The sequence below is a fragment of the Triticum urartu genome, chromosome 7, assembly GCF_003073215.2.
Source record: "Triticum urartu cultivar G1812 chromosome 7, Tu2.1, whole genome shotgun sequence".
In the NCBI taxonomy this organism is placed as follows: domain Eukaryota; kingdom Viridiplantae; phylum Streptophyta; class Magnoliopsida; order Poales; family Poaceae; genus Triticum; species Triticum urartu.
The window spans coordinates 709,149,925-709,170,977 of NC_053028.1; the positions used below are offsets into that span (position 1 = coordinate 709,149,925).

General features: G+C 43.5%; 1 protein-coding gene across 1 annotated transcript; it reads left to right on the plus strand.

Moving 5' to 3' along the window:
* The first annotated feature begins 18,761 nt into the window (after positions 1 to 18,761).
* LOC125524874 (putative 4-hydroxy-4-methyl-2-oxoglutarate aldolase 3) lies at positions 18,762 to 20,106 on the plus strand. The gene is made up of 2 exons (XM_048689908.1): positions 18,762 to 18,816; positions 19,372 to 20,106. Exon 2 carries the CDS (start codon positions 19,380 to 19,382, stop codon positions 19,890 to 19,892), a length of 513 nt encoding a protein of 170 aa, XP_048545865.1. The 5' UTR covers positions 18,762 to 18,816; positions 19,372 to 19,379; the 3' UTR covers positions 19,893 to 20,106.
* Positions 20,107 to 21,053: the final 947 nt, after the last annotated feature.

Below are 21,053 nucleotides of genomic sequence, written 5' to 3' on the forward strand. Positions count from 1 at the left end.
TATGATATTGGCCATATCATGTCACTATTATTTGATTGCATGTGATGTTTATCATGTTTTTGCATCTTATTTGCTTAGAACGACGGTAGTAAATAAGATGATCCCTCATTAAAATTTCAAGAAAGTGTTCCCCCTAACTGTGCACCGTTGCGACAGTTCGTTGTTTCAATGCACCACGTGATGATCGGGTGTTTGATTCAAACGTTCACATACAACGGGTGTAAGACAGATTTACACATGCAAACACTTAGGTTGACTTGACGAGCCTAGCATGTGTACAGACATGGCCTCGGAACACAGAAGACCGAAAGGTCGAGCATGAGTCGTATGGTAGATACGATCAACATGAAGATGTTCACCGATGATGACTAGTCCGTCTCACCTGATGATCGGACACGGCCTAGTTGACTCGGATCATGTAATCACTTAGATGACTAGAGGGATGTCTATCTGAGTGGGAGTTCACAAGATGAACTTAATTATCCTGAACATAGTCAAAAGGTCTTCGCAAATTATGTCGTAGCTCGCGCTTCAGTTCTACTTTTTAGATATGTTCCTAGAGAAAATTTAGTTCAAAGTTGATAGTAGTAATTATGCGGACTAGGTCCGTAAACTGAGGTTTGTCCTCATTGCTTCATAGAAGGCTTATGTCCTTAATGCACCGCTCAGTGTGCTGAACCTCGAACGTTGTCTATGGATGTTGCGAACATCTGACATACACATTTTGATAACTACGTGATAGTTCAGTTAAACGGCTTAGAGTTGAGGCACCGAAGACGTTTTGAAACATCGCGAAACGTATGAGATGTTTCGAGGGCTGAAATTGGGATTTCAGGCTCGTGCCCACGTCAAGAGGTATAAGACCTCCGACGATTTTCTTAGCCTGCAAACTAAGGGAGAAAAGCTCAATTGTTGAGCTTGTGCTCAGATTGTCTGAGTACAACAATCATTTGAATCAAGTGGGAGTTGATCTTCCAAATGAGATAGTGATGTTTCTCCGAAGTCATTACCACCAAGCTGCTTGAGCTTCATGATGAACTATAATATATCAGGGACATATATGATGATCCTTGAGATATTCGTAATGTTTGACACCACAAAAGTAGAAATCAAGAAGGAGCATCAATTGTTGATGGTTGGTGAAACCACTAGTTTCAAGAAGGGCAAGGGAACAAAGGGATACTTCATGAAACTGCGATTCAGCTGCTGCTCTAGTGAAGAAACCCTAGGTTGAACCCAAACCCGAGACTGAGTCCTTCTGTAATAAGGGGAACAGCCACTGGAGCAGAATTACCCTAGATACTTGGTAGATGAGAAGGCTGTCGATAGAAGTATATTGGATATACATTATGTTGATGTGTACTTTACTAGTACTCCTAGTAGCACCAGGGTATTAGATACCGGTTCGGTTGCTAAGTGTTAGTAACTCGAAATAAAAGCTACGGAATAAACGGAGACTAGCTAAAGGTGAGCTGACGATATGTGTTGGAAGTGTTTCCAAGGTTGATATGATCAAGCATCGCACGCTCCCTCTACCATCGAGATTGGTATTAAAACCTAAATAATTGTTATTTGGTGTTTGCGTTGAGCATAGACATGATTGGATTATGTCTATCGCAATATGGTTATTCATTTAAGGAGAATAACGGTTACTCTATTTATTTGAATAATACCTTCAATGGTCTTGCACCTAAAATGAATGGTTCATTGAATCTCGATCATAGTGATACACATGTTCATGCCAAAAGATATAAGATAGTAATGATAGTACCACCTACTTGTGGCACTGCCACGTAAGTCATATCGGTATAAAACGCATGAAGAAGCTCCATGTTGATGGATCTTTGGGCTCACTCGTTTTTGAAAAGTTTGAGGCATGCGAACCATGTCTATTGGTGTATATGCATGAAGAAACTCCATGCAAATGGACCGTTTGGACTCACTTGATTTTGAATCACTTGAGACATGCAAATCATACCACATGGGCAAGATGACTGAAAGCCTCGTTTTCAGTAAAATGGAACTAGAAAGCAACTTGTTGGAAGTAATACATTTTGATGTGTGCAGTCCAATGAGTGCTGAGGCATGTAGTGGATATCCTTATGTTTTTACTTCACAGATGATTTGAGTAGAGGTTGAGTATATTTACTTGATGAATCACGAGTCTGAATTATTGAAAGGTTCAAGTAATTTCAGGGTGAAGTTGAAAGATCGTCGTGACAAGAGGATAAAATATCTATGATATGATCATAGAGATGAATATCTGAATTACGAGTTTGGCACAGAATTAAGACATTGTGGAAATTGTTTCACAACCAATACAGCCAGGAACACCATGGTGTGATGGTGTGTCCGAACATCATAACTGCACCCTATTGGATATGATGCATACCATGATGTCTCTTATCGAATTACCACGATAGTTTATGGGTTAGGCATTAGAGACAACCACATTCACTTTAAATAGGGCACCACGTAATTCCGATGAGATGACACCGTATGAACTATGGTTTAGAGAAACCTAAGCTGTCATTTCTTAAAAGTTTGGGACTGCGACGCTTATGTGGAAAAGTTTCAGGCTGATAAGCTCGAACTCAAAGCGGATAAATGCATCTTCATAGGACACCCAAAACAGTTCGGTATACCTCCTGTCTCAGATCCGAAAGCAATAAGGGATTGTTTCTAGAATCGGGTCCTTTCTCGAGAAAAAGTTTCTCTCGAAAGAATTGAGTGGGAGGATGGTGGAGACTTGATGAGGTTATTGAACCGTCTCTTCAACTAGTGTGTGGCAGGGCACAGGAAGTTGTTCCTGTGGCACCTACACCAATTGAAGTGGAAGCTTATGATAGTGATCATGAAACTTCAGATCAAGTCACTAACAAACCTCGTGGGATGACAAGGATGTGTACTACTTCAGAGTGGTGCGTAATCCTGTCTTGGAAGTCATGTTGCTAGACAACAATGAACCTACGAGCTATGGAGAAGCGATGGTGGGCCCGGATTCTGATAAATGGCTCAAGGCCATAAAATCCGAGAGAGGATCCATGTATGAAAACAAAGTGTAGACTTTGGCAGAACGGCTCGATGGTCGTAAGGCTATTGAGTGCAGATGGATTTTAAAAGTAAGACGGACAATGATGGTAAATGTCACCATTAAGAAAGCTCGACTTGTCGTTAAGATGTTTTCCGACAAGTTCAAGGAGTTGACTATGATGAGACTTTCTCACTCGTAGCGATGCTAAGAGTCTGTTGGAATTATATTAGCGATTACTGCATTATTTATGAAATCTTGCAGATAGGATGTCAAAACATTGTTACCTCGACGTTTTTTTGAGGAAAGGTTGTATGTGATACAAACCGGAAGGTTTTGTCAATCTTGAAAGATGCTAATAAGTATGCAAAGCTCCAGCAATCCTTCTAAGGACTGGAGTAAGCATCTAGGAATTGGAATGTATGCTTTGATGATGATCAAAGATTTTGGGTGTATACAAAGTTTATGAGAAACTTGTATTTCCAAAGAAGTGAGTGGGAGCACTATAGAATTTCTGATGAATATATGTTGACATATTGTTGATCAGAAATGACGTAGAATTTTTGGAAAGCATATAGGGTTATTGGAAAGTGTTTTTCAATGGAAAGCCTGGATTAAGCTACTTGAACATTGAGCATCAAGATCTATAAGAATAGATCAAAATGCTTAATGGTACTTTCAAATGAGCACATACCTTGACATGATCTTGAAGGTGTTCAAGATGGATCAGTCAAAGAAGGAGTTCTTGCCTGAGTTGTAAGGTATGAAGTTAAGACTTAAAGCTCGACCACGGCAGAATAGAGAGAAAGGACGAAGGTCGTCCCCTATGCTTAAGTCATAGGCTCTCTACAGTATGCTATGCTGTGTACCGCACCTGAAATGTGCCTTGCCATGAGTCAGTCAAGGGGTACAAGAGTGATCCAAGAATGGATCACAGGACAGCGGTCAAAGTTATCCTTAGTAACTAGTGGACTAAGGAATTTTCTCGATTATGGAGGTGATAAAGAGTTCGACGTAAAGAGTTACGTCGATGCAAGCTTAACACCTATCCGGATAGCTCTGAGTAGAGATACCGGATACGTATAATGGAGCAACAATTTAGAATAGCTCCAAGTAGAACAGTTATTTGGAATAGCTCCAAATGTAGCGTAGTAGTTGCATCTACAAGATGATATAGAAATTTGCGAAGTACATACGGATCTGAATGTTGCAGACCCGTTGACTAAAACCTCTCTCACAAGCAACATGATCAAACCCAGAACTCTTTGAGTGTTAATCACATAGTGACGTGAACTAGATTATTGACTCTAGTAAACTCTTTGGATGTTGGTCACATGGCGATGTGACCTGTGAGTGTTAATCACATGGCGATGTGAACTAGATTATTGACTCTAGTGCAAGTGGGAGACTGTTGGAAATATGCCCTAGAGGCAATAATAAATTAGTTATTATTATATTTCCTTGTTCATGATAATCGTTTATTATCCATGCTAGAATTGTATTGATAGGAAACTTAGATACCATGTCCCTAGTAAGCCTCTAGTTAGTTGACTAGCTCGTTGATCAATAGATGGTTACGGTTTCCTGACCATGGACATTGGATGTCGTTGATAACGGGATCACATCATTAGGAGAATGATGTGATGGACAAGACCCAATCCTAAGCCTAGCACAAAGATCGTGTAGTTCGTTCGCTAAAGCTTTTCTAATGTCAAGTATCATTTCCTTAGACCATGAGATTGTGCAACTCCCGGATACCGTAGGAGTGCTTTGGGTGTGCCAAACGTCACAACGTAACTGGGTGGCTATAAAGGTACACTACAGGTATCTCCAAAAGTGTTTGTTGGGTTGGCACGAATCGAGACTGGGATTTGTCACTCCGTGTAAACGGAGAGGTATCTCTGGGCCCACTCGGCAGGACATCATCATAATGTGCACAATGTGATCAAGGAGTTGATCACGGGATGATGTGTTACGAAACGAGTAAAGAGACTTGCCGGTAACGAGATTGAACAAGGTATCGGGATACCAACGATCGAATCTCGGGCAAGTATCGTACCGCTAGACAAAGGGAATTGTATACGGGATTGATTAAGTCCTTGACATCGTGGTTCATCCGATGAGATCATCGTGGAACATGTGGGAGCCAACATGGGTATCCAGATCCCGCTGTTGGTTATTGACCGGAGAACGTCTCGGTCATGTCTGCATGTCTCCCGAACCCGTAGGGTCTACACACTTAAGGTTCGATGACGCTAGGGTTATAAAGGAAGTTTGTATGTGGTTACCGAATGTTGTTCGGAGTCCCGGATGAGATCCCGGACGTCACGAGGAGTTCCGAAATGGTCCGGAGGTAAAGAATTATATATAGGAAGTGCTATTTCGGCCATCGGGACAAGTTTCGGGGTCACCGGTATTTTATCGGGACCACTGGAAGGGTCCCGGGGGTCCACCGGGTGGGGCCACCTATCCCGGAGGGCCCCATGGGCTGAAGTGGGAAGGGATCCAGCCCAAAGTGGGCTGGGGCTCCACTTCCCCCTAGGGCCCATGCGCCTAAGGGTGGGGAAACCCTAGGGGAAGAGTCCTAAGAGGGGAAGGCACCCCTGGGTGCCTTGGGGGGGAGGGACTCCTCCCTTGGCCGCCGCCCCCCTAGGAGATTGGATCTCCTAGAGCCGGCGCCCCCCCTAGGCTCCCTATATATAGTGAGGGAAGGAGGGCCTCTCAACACGTGCCTTGGTGCCTCCCTCTCCCTCTCCAACACCTCCTCCTCCTCCATAGAGCTTAGCGAAGCCCTGCCGGAGTACTGCAGCTCCATCACCACCACGCCGTCGTGCTGCTGTTGGATTCATCTTCCTCAACCTCTCCTTCCCCCTTGCTGGATCAAGAAGGAGGAGACGTCGCTGCTCCGTATGTGTGTTGAACGCGGAGGTGCCATCCGTTCGGCGCTAGGATCATCGGTGATTTGGATCACGACGAGTACGACTCCATCAACCCCGTTCTCTTGAACGCTTCCGCGCGCGATCTACAAGGATATGTAGATCCACTCCTCCCTCGTTGCTAGATGACTCCATAGATTGATCTTGGTGATACGTAGAAAATTTTGAATTATTGCTACGTTCCCCAACATTTAACACTAGCCATATAATCACTGAAGTGCTCAATCATATAAGCATTACATTTCAATTGTCTACCAACATAAGCATTAAAGTTTTCTTGTTTAACCATAAAGTTATCAAACTCATCTAAGCATTAGGTAGAAGACTTATAATGAGGAATATCACCTTCATCAAATCTATAGAGAGAATTTACCTTTACTACCCATGTTGGGTTATCAAGACCATGTATTTGTTCAATAGGTGGTAAATTCTTAACATCTTCAGTTTTAATACCTTTTTCTTTCATAGATTTCTTTGCCTCTTGCATATCTTCAGGACCGAGAAATAGAATACACCTTTTCTTCAGAGTTGGCTTAGGAGTTGGTTCAGGAAGTTTCCAATCATTTTCATTACTCAACATATTATTCAATAGCAATTCAGCTTGATCAATAGTTCTTTCCCTGAAAACACAACCAACACAACTATCCAGGTGGTCTCTGGAAGCATCGGTTAGTTCATTATAAACGATATCAAGTATTTCATTTTTCTTGAGAGGGTGATCAGGCAAAGCATTAAGTAATTGGAGAAGGCTCCCCCAAGCTTGCGGGAGACTCTCTTCTTCAATTTGCACAAAATTATATATTTCTGTTAAGGCAGCTTGTTTCTTATGAGCGGGGAAATATTTAATAGAGAAGTAATAAATCATATCCCGGGGACTACGCACACAACCAGGATTAAGAGAATTAAACCGTGTTTTAGCATCACCCTTTAATGAGAACCAAAACAACTTAAGGATATAGTAGTAACAAATTTGTTCCTCATGAGTAAATAGGGTGGCTATATAATTCATTTTAGTAAGATGTGCCACAACAGTTTCATATTCATAGCCATAAAAAGGATCGGATTCAACCAAAGTAATTATCTCAAGATCGACAGAGAAATCATAATCCTTATCAGTAATAAAGATAGGTGAAGTAGCAAAAGCAGGGTCATATTTCATTCTAGCATTCAAAGACTTTTCTTTCAGTTTAGCTAACAGTTTCTTAAAATCATATCTATTATTGCAAGCAAGAAAATCTCTAGAAGTTTCTTCATGCATAACATAACCCTCAGGAACATCAGGCAATTCATATCTAGGGGGAGAATCTTCATCATCACTTTCATTAATATTATCAGTTTCAATAATTTCATTCTCTCTAACCCTAGCAAGTTGTTCATCAAGAAATTCACCTAATGGCACAGTGGTATCAATCATAAAAGTAGTTTCATCACAAATACCATGCAAAGCAGAAGTGGCATCATCAATAACATGCGACCTATCAAAATCAATAGCAGTAGTAGGTGTCGCAAGTTTACTCATAACAGAAGGAGAATCAAGTGCAGAGCTAGATGGCAGTTCCTTACCTCACCTTGTAGTTGAGGGATAAATCTTGGTTCTTTCATCTTTCAACTTCCTCATAGTGATCAACAAATGTAAATCCCAAGTGACTCAAAGAATAGAGCAATGCTCCCCTGCAACGGCGCCAGAAAATAGTCTTATTAACCCACAAGTATAGGGGATCGCAATAGTTTTCGAGGGTAGAGTATTCAACCCAAATTTATTTCTTCGACACAAGGGGAGCCAAAGAATATTCTGAAGTATTAACAGTTGAGTTGTCAATTCAACCGCACCTGAAAGACTTAATATCTGTAGCAAAGTGTTTAGTAGCAAAGTAATATGATAGTAGCGGTAACAATGGCAAAAGTAACGGTAGCCGTTTTGTAGTAATTGTAACAGTGGCAACGGTAAAGTAACTAAGAAAAGATCAATATGTGAAAATCTCGTAGGCATTGGATCAATGATGGATAATTATGTCGGATGCGATTCCTCATGCAACAGTTATAACATAGGGTGACGCAGAACTAGCTTCAGTTCATCAATGTATTGTAGGCATGTATTCCAAATATAGTCATACATTCTTATGGACAAGAGCTTGCATGACATCTTTTGTCCTACCCTCCCGTGGCAGCGGGGTCCTATTGGAAACTAAGGGATATTAAGGCCTCCTTTTAATAGAGTACCGGACCAAAGCATTAACACTTAGTGAATACATGAACTCCTCAAACTACGGTCATAACCGGGAGTGGTCCCGATTATTGTCACTTTGGGGTTACCGGATCATAACACATAGTAGGTGACTATTGAGTTGCAAAATAGGGTCAACAAATCACATATATTCATGGAAACATAATAGGTTCAAATCTGAAATCATGGCACTCGGGCCCTAGTGACAGGCATTAAGCATAGCAAGGTCATAGCAACATCAATCTCAGAACATAATGGATACTAGGGATCAAACCGTAACAAAACTAACTCGATTACATGATAAATCTCATCCAACCCATCACCGTCCAGCAAGCCTACGATGGAATTACTCACGCACGACGGAGAACATCATGAAATTGGTGATGGAGGAAGGTTGATGATGACGACGGCGGCAGATTCCCCTCTCAGGAGCCCCGAACGGACTCCAGATCAGCCCTCGCGAGAGAGTTTAGGGCATGGCGGCGGCTCCGTACCGTAAAACCCGATGAATCCTTCTCTCTGATTTTTTTCTCGCAGAACGTGAATGTATGGAGTTGGAGTTGAGGTCAGCGGAGCCTCAGGGGGCCCACGAGACAGGGGGTGCGCCCAGGGGGGTAGGCGCGCCCCCACCCTCGTGGACAGGGTGTGGTCCCTTGGACTTGATTATTTCGCTAGTATTTTTTATATATTCCAAAAATATTCTCCGTGGAGTTTCGGGTCATTCCGAGAACTTTTATTTCTGCACAAAAATAACACCATGGCAATTCTGCTAAAAAACAGCGTCAGTCCGGGTTAGTTCCATTCAAATCATGCAAGTTAGAGTCCAAAACAAGGGCAAAAGTGTTTGGAAAAGTAGATACGTTGGAGACGTATCAGCGAGCGAGGTGGCGGTGTAGCTTGGTGGCGCGGGGTGGTCGGCAGTGCGCCCCCAGCTCAGATTTGGGCCCTACGGGCCCCATCTGGGTCCTAGCGGGCCGACCCCCGGCACGGCTTCGTTTTCTTCTGCGCGGTGGAGAGGAGGAGCAGCTCGGATTGGGGGCGGCGACGCCGATAGCGTGCCTATTGCAGCGCGAAGGTGGGAACTTTACGGTCCTATGAGGGCCTAGCTGGGCCTATGGGCCCACGGGCCTGGATCCTCCTGCTATTGCGTCCGGTCGACTACCGTAGTTGACGGTGGAGGTTGAGCCCTCACACGTGCTGACGGTGGTGCTGCCTCTAGTCCCGGCTCCTCATCTTCGGTGTGCAGTCCTCACTTCATGGTGCCGTGGCGAGACATCGTGGAAGCTTCAAGACCATGTTGACGCAGGGTGGTGGTCGGTTTGGTCCGGAGTGCTCGAGGTAAAGGTTGGGATCGGGAGAAATCTAGGTCGGCTTGACCGATACCGACGTGGTGGCGCCTAAGGGTGCCGCCGTACCTTCCTGGAGGGCGTCGGGGGCTACCCTTCCTCTCTCCTCGTCGCGCACCGGGGGAAACCCTTGGCAGCAGCGTCGTCATCGTCGCATCCCTTCTTGGAGGTGTTGATTGGTACCTGGGCTTCGGAATCTAGGAGCTCAGTGGGAGATTTCCGATGGGCGCAGTGGTCGCGAGGCTTCTTCGTTTTTTGTCGATCCGCCGTTGTCGACATTTGTTTCTTTTGTTCTTTGTCTTTCGGTTCTTTTAGGCGTGTCTGTGCTACTTCTGCCCTAGCACCTTCGTTGGTTGTATCGGTTGGTTGCTTTGTAATACAAAGCGGGGGGAAACCCTTTTTAAAAACGGTCCATGAAGCTTAAAACCCAATTGGATGGCAGGTTCCGGTTTTTTCTGGTCCGACCGCTGGTCTGGTCTGATTTTCTAAACTATGATTTCATGGCAGTGAGTGACAAGTCAATATCTTCAAGTATGCTTTTAATGTTATAAAATAGATCATTTATTGTCTCCTTGTTGTGTGAGTAAAGCAAGAATACCATTGCAATCCAGCTCTTGGAACCACCCTCCAACGATGAATAAATTTAAATTTATAACAAAATTTGGTACAAAATACCGTAAAACTTGCTCGAGCTAATAATTTAAAGCCAATATACTTAAATAAAAGAACACCAACAATTTGAAGATTAGAAAGCACTGCAATGGTCATGTTACTCGTTTCTCAACCGCCACCTCGTGTTGTTTTTAAATATATCCCTATCCGTCGTTTCTAGCCTTGTGCCCTTGTAGATGCCATTGTGCCCATCTTCACTCCACATATTAATGAAGTAACGGCCAAGTACGCAGTTATTATATGGGTGAGTATATAACTCTTACTCCCTCGGTCTGGTTTGGGTATATATGACACACTCCTATTTTTATTTTCGGTCTTCTATTTGACCAATGGAATATTTATTATATGCCATCAAAAACATATCATTAAATTCAAATATGAAAGAATTTTCAAGTGATATAAATTTTGTGGCATATAACTCATATTTCATTGGTAACACCGTAGACCTAAACATACGCATGGGCCTTCTAAACCTGACTGGAGGGAGTTAAAGCTTGGAGTTTTTTCTGGATATGGATATGGCATCTCTACTACTTAAAAAGAATGTAAGATTTCTATTTCACCTTTCTTTCCACCACCCCTTCGTACAACCTTCCAACATATATAATAATCAATCACCTTAATTTACTTACCTTCTGCATTTTCAGAACCTAATCAAGGACCTACACCGCCGGAACATCCCAGGACTTTTCCTCAAGCTTGATATATCGTCAATTGGGCTTTCCTTCCTAAGGTTCTTCAGCACCCGGGGTTTGGCCAACGTTGGCGGGACTGGATTTGCATGACCCTGGCATATTCATCATCTAGGATCCTACTGAATGGAAACCCGGGCAAGCCGTTCAGGCACGGGCAGGGCCTGCGTCAGGGAGATCCGGTGTCGCCGATGCTTTTCATTCTGGCAATAGACCCGTTGCAGCAGATTCTTCATCTCGCCTCTGAGCGGGGCATCCTCAAGCCCATCCGCGCTCGTTCCGCCAGATGTAGAATCTCTCTCTTTGCGGATGATGCAGGCATCTTTGCCAACCCTGATAAGGAGGAGTTGCGGGCGCTCTCAGCCATACTGAAAGCCTTTGGGGAGGATAGTGGCCTAATCACAAACCTGACGAAGACCGAGGTTTTTCTGATACGGTGCGGGGACATTGACCTCCAGGAGATACTCACCGTCTTCCCTGCCATGATTGCCAGCTTCCCGGGACGCTACCTCGGACTTCCATTGCACTATCGTCGGCTCCGAAGGGTTGACCTCCAACCTTTCATCGACAAGATTGCGGGTAGACTGTCGGGTTGGAACGGAAAGCTACTAAATAAGCCCGGCAAGGTCGCTCTAGCTCAATCAGTTCTAACGGCTATAGCGACTTTCCACATCTCCGCTCTCAGCCTGCCGAAATGGATCCTGGGAAAGGTTGAGAAGATCATTCGCAGGTTTCTATGGCAGAAAGAGGACGAAACGCAAACTTCTGGAGGGCACTCCCTCGTTAACTGGAAGACCGACTGTCGTCCAAGGAGGTTGGGCGGCCTGGGAATCGCGGACCATGAGCGTTTTGGCCGCGCCCTCCGCCTTCGCTGGCCCTGGTTACAATGGACGGACCCGGAGAGGCCATGGGTGGGCTCTGACCTGCCATGCGACCAGGCTGATATGAACCATTTTCGCGCAAGCACAACCATAACTTTGGGAGATGGCCACAAGGCACTTTTCTGGCATGACAACTAGAGCGGAAGGGGCCCTCTAATACTACTTGCTCCGGAGCTTTACAAAATAGCTTCAAGGAAATATAGGACTGTGCATCACGAGTTGACAAATGATAACTGGATCAGAGCAGTCGCTAGCCTTCGATCCCTGCAACAACTGGGGGAATGTTTCACTCTATCAGGATAGATTAGCCAGACAGTTTTGCTGCCAGATCAGGACGACACAATCTCCTGGAACCTGACCACTAATGGAGCCTACTCTTCCGCATTGGCCTATGCGGCGCAGTTCTGTGGCTCACACCCAAGATTTGACTCTTCAAAGGTCTGGTCTGCTTATGCTGAGCCCAAGTGCAAATTCTTTGCGTGGCTAGTCCTCGATGGTAGAATCCTCACCGCAGATATGTTGGCTATTCGCGGTTGGCCACATGACCCAAGGTGTCAGCTATGTCTTCAGCAGCCAGAAACGACAACCCATCTTCGCAAGGACTATCCCTTCGTGGTCGCTGTTTGGAACCAGATAAACACCTGGGCAAACGAGGGTCTCGCCATAGTTTCTTGCCTGAGCCTGGCGTGGTTTCTGACTGATGGGTCAAGATGCTAGTAGATGAGCCATCCCAAGTGCGGAGGCAGAGGAGCGGTAGGATCATCTACACAATTTGGGCTATCTGGAAAGAGAGGAACAAATGCGTTTTCGCGGGTCAATGGATGACTCATCGCGAGGTTGCTCTACTAGCTTTCGAGGCCATTAAGCAACGGGATCTGGCTTTCGTTGGGGCCTTGCCATATGTCGGCATAGGCTGAGCATGTGCTAGGTTTTCCATGGTTCATGCATATGGGCCATTTTTGGGTTTTTGCCATATTCCCTAAAAACGTGTGCCCCCCTGTAAATTGTGCTTCTGTTTTTCTTCTATAAGAAAAGGCAGTGCTCTTGTCGGTTCCTCGAAAAAAAAAACAATTCCCCTTTAATTTACTTACCAAAGTTCTAATCGAAATATAAGGTAATTCACGAAAAGATTTTGATGAACATTTATTTACACAATCGCATTATTATTGACAGGTAAATCACAAGCTACTACCCCTGCCCAGGTTTATTGGTCCCCATTGTATTTTGGCCAAATTTGGACCATAAATTTAACTAACAAAATATTCATGCATGTCACCAAAAATTATAGCATTGGAAACTATGTTCACATACTAATTCGAGGATATAATTTTTGTTGACATGCATTAACATATTGTTAGTTAAATATTTAGTCAAAATTTGGCGCAAATTACAAATAGGACCAATAAACCAGGACGGACGTAGTAATGTACTAGAATATTTATATCACGTTGCAACGCACGGGCATTGTTCTAGTCATTTGGGAAATAAATAGTGAGGAACATAGAGAAGTCGTGTTCCATTTAAACTCAAAATTTGTTTTCCAAATACCAAAAAGTATGTTGTTAACACTACTAGGATGAGACAAATTATATTCTGCATGCGTGCAAAACACAACACACAACTTCGAGTCTGTGTTGGATGGTGGTGGTTCACCATCGTCACATAAACACGACATCTTACCAGTCCAACTACAATTTCCGCCATTCGCTGTTTGTAATCATGCTAATCATTATTGTTGTGTTCCCTGATTCCCACAACTGTCCGCTTCCCACACAAATAATGTTGTAACCAGTTGTGTGTGTGCGTGTGTGTGTGTGTGTGTGAGAGAGAGAGAGAGAGAGAGAGAGAGAGTATGAGGTAACGCGTCAAATCGACTATCTTACAGAAGTGTTTCTCTAAGAAATTAACGGATGGTCTTGTGCTTATGTGTACACAATGTACTAAGTTTATTTAGGCATACATTGTGCTAACTTGGAAACATGTTGTACTCCTTCCTCCATCGCCTATGACCCTGCAGGCTTTCGCCCCACTTTATTATAGATAAAACAATACAACAAAGTACACGGTCGAATGATACATTATGATGAAGAGGCCCTTAAATAAAACAGATCTACAAACAATGACGGAGACAGGGGGACCAGCAGGAGCCCTGCCCCCCCCCCCCTCCCCCCCTAACAACAAGGGATTACATGCTACTTTGCTTATAAACAGTATATGATTACTGGTTATTTGCTGCTAAAAGCTCATTTTTTGTAAGGTTTGGCCCTCCCTAACATGTTTTAGCATCACTCGCCCCCCCCCTGATTATACTATCCTGGATCCGCCACTGTCTACAAATACAACATGAAGCATAGAACTAGTCTAACACCTCACCGAGACCCAACCACAGACACCTGAGCTTCACGACAATGCCCCCAGGAGGTTCACGGTGCCAATCATTGGCGCTACCAAGCCCGATCATACAAACAAGGGTTTTAACCCGGAGCCCTCGAACAAGGGTGAGACCCACGGTGACTTCTTCAGGAAGAAAACAACACCCATGGAGCATCGCCGGCGCTGGTGCCAAAGGGTGAAGCTTTCGCTCGAAACTCGCTTGCACTATCGGGAGACCATCAAATAAAATAAAAACCCGTACCTAGGGTTCGTCCGCTGGCCGTGTTGACCAACTGTCCTAGAGAGTCTCTTTTCCGGGCACTTGCTCCGGGTTTTTCTCTCTTCCGCCGGTCATCTTGATCAACGGTTTCTTTTTGGTTTTCCGATCTAAAATCGGTTTGCATCGCCCCGCTGCCGCCGTCGACATCCGTGCGCCTCTACTTCGACACTGGCGCGACCGTCCGCCTCTTCACCGAGCCAGCAGCCTCACGCGACAGGTGGCCCCTCACAGCCGTCGACTGCGCGCCTGCCCGCCCGTCGATCTACGGCCGTCACCGTCTTGCTCTGACCGGGACACCTGCATCGCCCTGACCCGGCGGCCACGCGCCTCCCTCTTATGCATGTAGTAACAATATATGAAAGATATTGTGCTTCTTCTTTCCCGGATCGAAACATGCCCATGCATTTTACTGTTTAAAAATTCGACCTCGATAGTACATAAGTGTTGTTTCATAAGATTAGTACTCCCTGTCTCAAAATATAGGACCTTTTTTTGGCACTATCATCATATATTTCGTCCGGTGAACAAAAATCTTGGGTTCACCATTGTTATATAGACACTACGTCGTACCACTCAAACAATGGCACGTGGGAAAATCTATCTATCTATCTATCTATTATTATATTATTAAAACAAGAGACAAATAAGCCATCACGTTCATCCACATAAATTCTCAATCATTAACTTTTAATATAAATGGCTAAGATTTTTAAAAAATACCCCCTCTTTTTCAGTTTACAGGGCGTGCGCGTATCCCTAGTTCATCAATTTGACCAACCTAATACAAGTCATATATTACAAAAAATATATCAATATAAATTTCAGATGTTATATTTTCAAAAGGTATAATTTTTGTGTTATATAGTTTATATTAGGATGATAAAATTGACAACCTAGGTAATTGCGTAGTACTTGTAAACTGTGACGGAGGGAGTAGCGTTACATAAAAATATTGTGTCTAGGCATATGTTATGTTGCACATGCCACGTCCATCACTTACATGCATATATGATGGGAAAGTGCAATCACAAATAGATGCCAGAGTTTCTCGAAAAAGAAAAAACAATTACGTACAGGAGAAGGACACGCTGATGCTCACAATGCCACAATCACGTGCCATCACAATTACGTGCATGAGTCTCTAGAAAAAAGAGTTACGTACAGAAGAAGGACACGCTGAAGTTTACAATGCCACCATCACGTGTGTTTATTGTATGTAGAAATAAGGGAAGGTAATGAGAAACAGAAGGAAAAATGAGATGCTGTCAGGTGCGATTTGAATCTTTTCTTAGTGGGGTTTGAATCTATTTACTTACAGGAGAAGGACACGCTGATGTTCACAATGCCATAATCACATGTCATCACAATTACGTGCACGAGTCTCTAGAAAAAGAGTATTTTACACAGTACAGACGCAAACGCTCATATACACGTACATACACTCACCCATACGAACGCGTACACACACACACTTTACCCTATGAGCACCTCCAATAGACTGAGTCGGCATATCATCTTGAAATTTATGAAGTCACCATAGGCACCTCGTCGTTGACGGGAACGTCTTCTCCCACTGAATGTGCAACGCCGAAAATACTGAAATAAATCCAGGAATAAATGCGAGCACCAAGATTTGAACCCTGATAGGCTAGTATACCACAGTCCTTCTAACCATTCAACCACATGTTGTTCGCCTCCAGAAAAAAGAGTCACGGACAGGAGAAGGACACACTGAAGTTTAAAATGCCACCATCACGTGTGTTTATTGTATGTAGAAATAAGGGAAGGTAATCAGAGACACGAGGAAAAAGGAGATGTTGTCAGGTGCGGTTTGAATCTTTTTTTATTGGGGTTTGAATCTATTATAAAGTTCAGATTTTTGATGATAAAAGAAGAGCCTATTAAATTTAAAGAAATCATACTAAAAAAAGGAAATCTAGAGACCTTCACGTTGTAGTCGTAGCTTTTTTTCATTTTGGGCAGGTCAGACGATAAAAGAGGAACGTATTTTTTGGGCAAGTCACGTTCAAAAGACAGAGATCCTTGACCGGATTATAGAATACAACAATAGATATCGTTCATAACTCAGGTAATATACATCTTGCATAATCACGTCCAGCGGGAAGATTTTTCTTTAGGCATCGAGAAGACCTATATTATACTGTATTATCAAAAGACTTCGGTTGGGCCTGCGCCGGTAAATGAGGCTGCGAGCATGGCAGTAGCTCCATGTCATGGTAGCGGCCCTCGCAGCCGCAGGATAGATAGGCTCTCCTTGGCTCCGACCGATGTGAGATTCTGGATGTCATGGTACCAGGTGTCCGAAGGACGATCGTGAGGAACTGAGGATCATAATAAGCAAAAAATAAAAATAAAAATCATAAGCTACTATGTGCGCAAACTAAAAGACGAGAATGCATCTGTGGGCTATGGCAAGGCTTTTGAGCTATGAATAAGCTTAGCGTCCACTTTTCTACTCGGCCAAATGGCTGTCTAGCTAGGTTGTCAAGTTCACATGTGAATGATCAATCGGCTCTCAGAAGAGGAATAGCCAAGGTTAGCCTATTGATTTAATCATCCGTACGTAACTATTTTTTTCTATTTTCTCGAACCAGGTAGCTAGGAGGATTGCATGTGTTGTACTATCTTCTACATGTAATTTGAAGCTAGCGATTCATAATATGATGTATCGGTTCACCCAAAAAAAAGATAATATGACATATTTATTTTCATTGTTTCATACAATTTATACCAGACTGCAACCTTTGCAGAGATAGATTGGATACATATGACAAAGGACTAAACATGTCTGGTGTGAAGACATACATTCTGCACATGCTATACTTTTCTTTGATGGAGGAACTATATTCCCAAAATTAGTGATGGAACCAGCTAAGGAAATTCGATGAGGAAAGCAAAGGGACCGCACAAGAGGACCTATATATGCACTTATTAAAAATAGGGTATCTCTTACATGTACTATTTAGTTCCTTCGTTAAACACCACCTCTGTCCTGGTTTATAAGTCCTCTTTGTATTTTGTGTCAAATTTTAACTATAGATTTAACTAACAAAATATTAATGCATGTCGCAAAAAATTATATTGTTGGATTCATATTTGGACATAGTTTTCAATTATATAATTCTATGACATGCATTAACATTTTGTTAGTTAAATTTAAGGTAAAAGTTTGGCACAGAATAAAATGGGGACTAATAAACCAGGACAGAGGTAGTACATATATATGTCACTTCACAAAAAAAAGATATGTCACTCGCAAAAAAGAATAGTTATGTCAAGATTTCAAAATCAAAGTTATTTTAGCATTTTTCTATTAATGCATATCAATAGTTAAACGTTTTCTTACACAACTAAGCAATAGAGATAATTAGAGGAATACTCCCTCCATCTGAGTTTATTAGGCCTCTCAGCATCACAAGCATGTCCCTTTTTATAAGGCCTCGCTTTGGAAAGGTGCATGCACGCAACCATTTCACTGGTTGCATTGAAAGCCATTGTTGTTGGTACCATGGCTGAAAAATTAATACACTTTATGCATGCTTTTTTATTGGCTGCATGCATGTGAGAGAATGCATTGGGAGTGGAATGGAAGAATTAATGTAAGTAAATTACTATATGTCTTGGTCTAAGAGAAGTTGTTTTTAGGCTAATAAACCCAAACGGAGGGAGTTCAACATTAGCATGGTAGAATCATCTCTGGTCACTGCAATAATGACGAGCCAGTTCTAATAGACATGTTATATTATAAGCTTTATTTGGTAGTCTATTAAAAATTCTCGTTAACATACCAAAACCAATAATTAAAATGCCATTTAGTGGGGAAAAAAGACAGAACACAATTGATTAGATGAAGAAGAAAAGGAAGAGATAAAAACTCGGCCAAACTCTATAAAGATTGGTATGGGATGGGGGCATCACAAAATCCATTACGTTTTTTTGAGGGGAACAAAACCATTACTAACAGCACAATAAAACAAATTCAATAGATTCCGCAGATATTTCATCAAGGTAGATATGGGCCACAATATTTTAGTTTGGACGATACATACGGGATAAGTATCATATTACTTTTTACATTAAATTTAAAAATTCCATGTGCCGAGGTACCTTACCAATAATGATGACAAAATGCATATACCGTATACGCATTACGTACTTTGGCTATATGTCTGCCTCTTACCAACAACTCAATGCTAATATGGGCATAAAAGCACATAGAAAATCTTTGCGCGGGTCACCCCGCTAGTTCACTTCTATATAAAGAGCTCTTTTGTCGTAACACAAGCACGCAAGAGAAAGGGGGGCAGAAATCTTTGCAAGTTGCAACGACCTTATCACTTATCATCTTTGTTTGCATCAGGTTATTTCGTAGTATGCTTATCATGTTAGTTTTCAACATGGGATAGCAGTAGCTTGGTAGGTACTAACAGTCTAACAGTAATACTACATGTATCGTGCTTTTCCGGTGCATGCATGTTAGATTTTTTTAGACCAGAATCATACACACAATAGCTGGACTAATCACTCAACTAGGCCACGGTGGAGGAGATGAACACACAGAGACGAATGCGAGAGATTTTGCGACGCCTTAACTGCGTCTTTTCTGGACTTCTTTCTTTTATTCAGAAGACAGAGCTATCCCCAACAGACAGCCCGATAAGATCGCCCACGATCCTTCTATCACGCGCCATCCCACGCAATCAGATCGTGGCCAACCGCTAAACTCACTGATCCGCTAATCTTGCTGCAACGTAAACACAGTACGTTTCTGGCACTACAAGAGAAAAAACGACTTGGCCTGAAACTACTACTTTCTGAACCAAGTGTACAATTTTATTATTCAGAGCTAGCTCACTGAAGGAAACTGAAAAATACTTGCAGCACGGGACTTGACTTCAACAATGCATATATGCAGATCGATCGATGGGTTCAGAGAAGTTCCCAACCCCTGTGGCCGACCTGTGCGACGCGAACGCCTCACTGATCCTCGCCGGCGAGCTGCGCATCCTGGAGCCCGTCTTCCAGCCGTACGGCCAGTGCAGGTCCTTCTCGGGCCGGGTGGTCACCATGCGCGTCCTCGAGCACAACGCGGGCCTGCGCGCGCTCCTGGAGACCCCCGGCGAGGGCCGCGTCCTGGTGCTTGACGGCGGTGGCAGCAAGCGGTGCGCGCTCATCGGCGGCACGCTGGCGGAGGTGGGGCGCGGCAGCGGCTGGGCGGGCGCTGTCGTGAACGGCTGCGTCCGCGACGTGGATGACGTGAACGGCTGCGCCATCGGCGTCCGCGCGCTCGCCAGCAACCCCCGCAAGCCCGGGAAGAGCGGCGCCACGGAGATGCACGTGGACGTCGACGTCGGCGGCGCCGTGGTCCGTGACGGGGAGTGGCTCTACGCGGACAGCGACGGCATCATTGTCTGCGACAGGGAGATCTACGGTTGATGTGATCGACCCCAACGTGGCTTATTCCACACAGTTTGTCTTCCGATGTCTGCCTCGCGTGTTCTCTCTAAGTTTGGTGGCGATATTGTTTTCTCTCTTCCATGGGGTGATTCTTCACGGGCCATCTAAAATGCTCCATAGTAAAAGTATTATTTCTTGTAAGATGTAATAATACCATACACTGTCCTGTGCATTTCATTTCTCGTTCATGCCACATGTTTCGCAACGTTTCTTAGTTTTTTTCTTTAAATTGAGCCTCGCGTATATTAGATCAATGGAAACATTGTGTACAATGGGATCTAAAGCAAGGTAACTAAATCCTCAGACACAATAAACTGCCCTAAAAAAAGGGTGACTGAAACTAAGATTATATTCTTCAAAAATCTGGCTGAAGGCACAGCTGAGCTTATCGTCGTTACACAAACCATAGTCCATAGCTATCCCCGATGACGGACAACATCGACAAATTCAGCCACTGAACTACCTGAAAGACCGGTAGATGATCAAATATCATTGAACTCTCGCAATAGTAGACCACCGTAAACAAACGGGATTCCAAATCGTGCCAAGTATATGCACGGGGATATCACCCCGATCTAGCCAGCCAATGAGCTAGTATCGCAAGACCAGACCGACGACCTTGCTTGGAAGGGCTCAAAAGAAGGGACCATTCAAGCAAAGCTGTTGCCGACAATGCCAAAGGAGCCATGCTGGCAAACAACATGAATTATCAATCCCATGTCTATGAAGAACAATAGGGACATATTTCCTAAGCTACTCGACAATGCTACACCAAGCGCCACTGAGACATGATTTGAGCAGGAGGATTCTTATTTGAGACAACACTGCCTCCACCATTGGAATGACATCACCGCGACACCAAAACGTACTACACAACGGAGGAGAGATGTGAATCCCCTCCACTCCGCCCTCTATCACCGGAGCGCAGCTAGGGTTGTTATGTCTCTTTCTTTTTTGAATGCAAATAGAAGAACTAATTGGATCACATCGGTGTTAGTTTTTTTAAATTTGTTGGAACATTTTCCAAGAAATAGAAACATAATTTTACCGCATTAGTTCTCTAAGTTGAACTGCTGAACAAACCAGAGCTTGTGATAATTCTTGTTGGGCATCTTCAACTTTTTTCTTGTGGGAATGCAA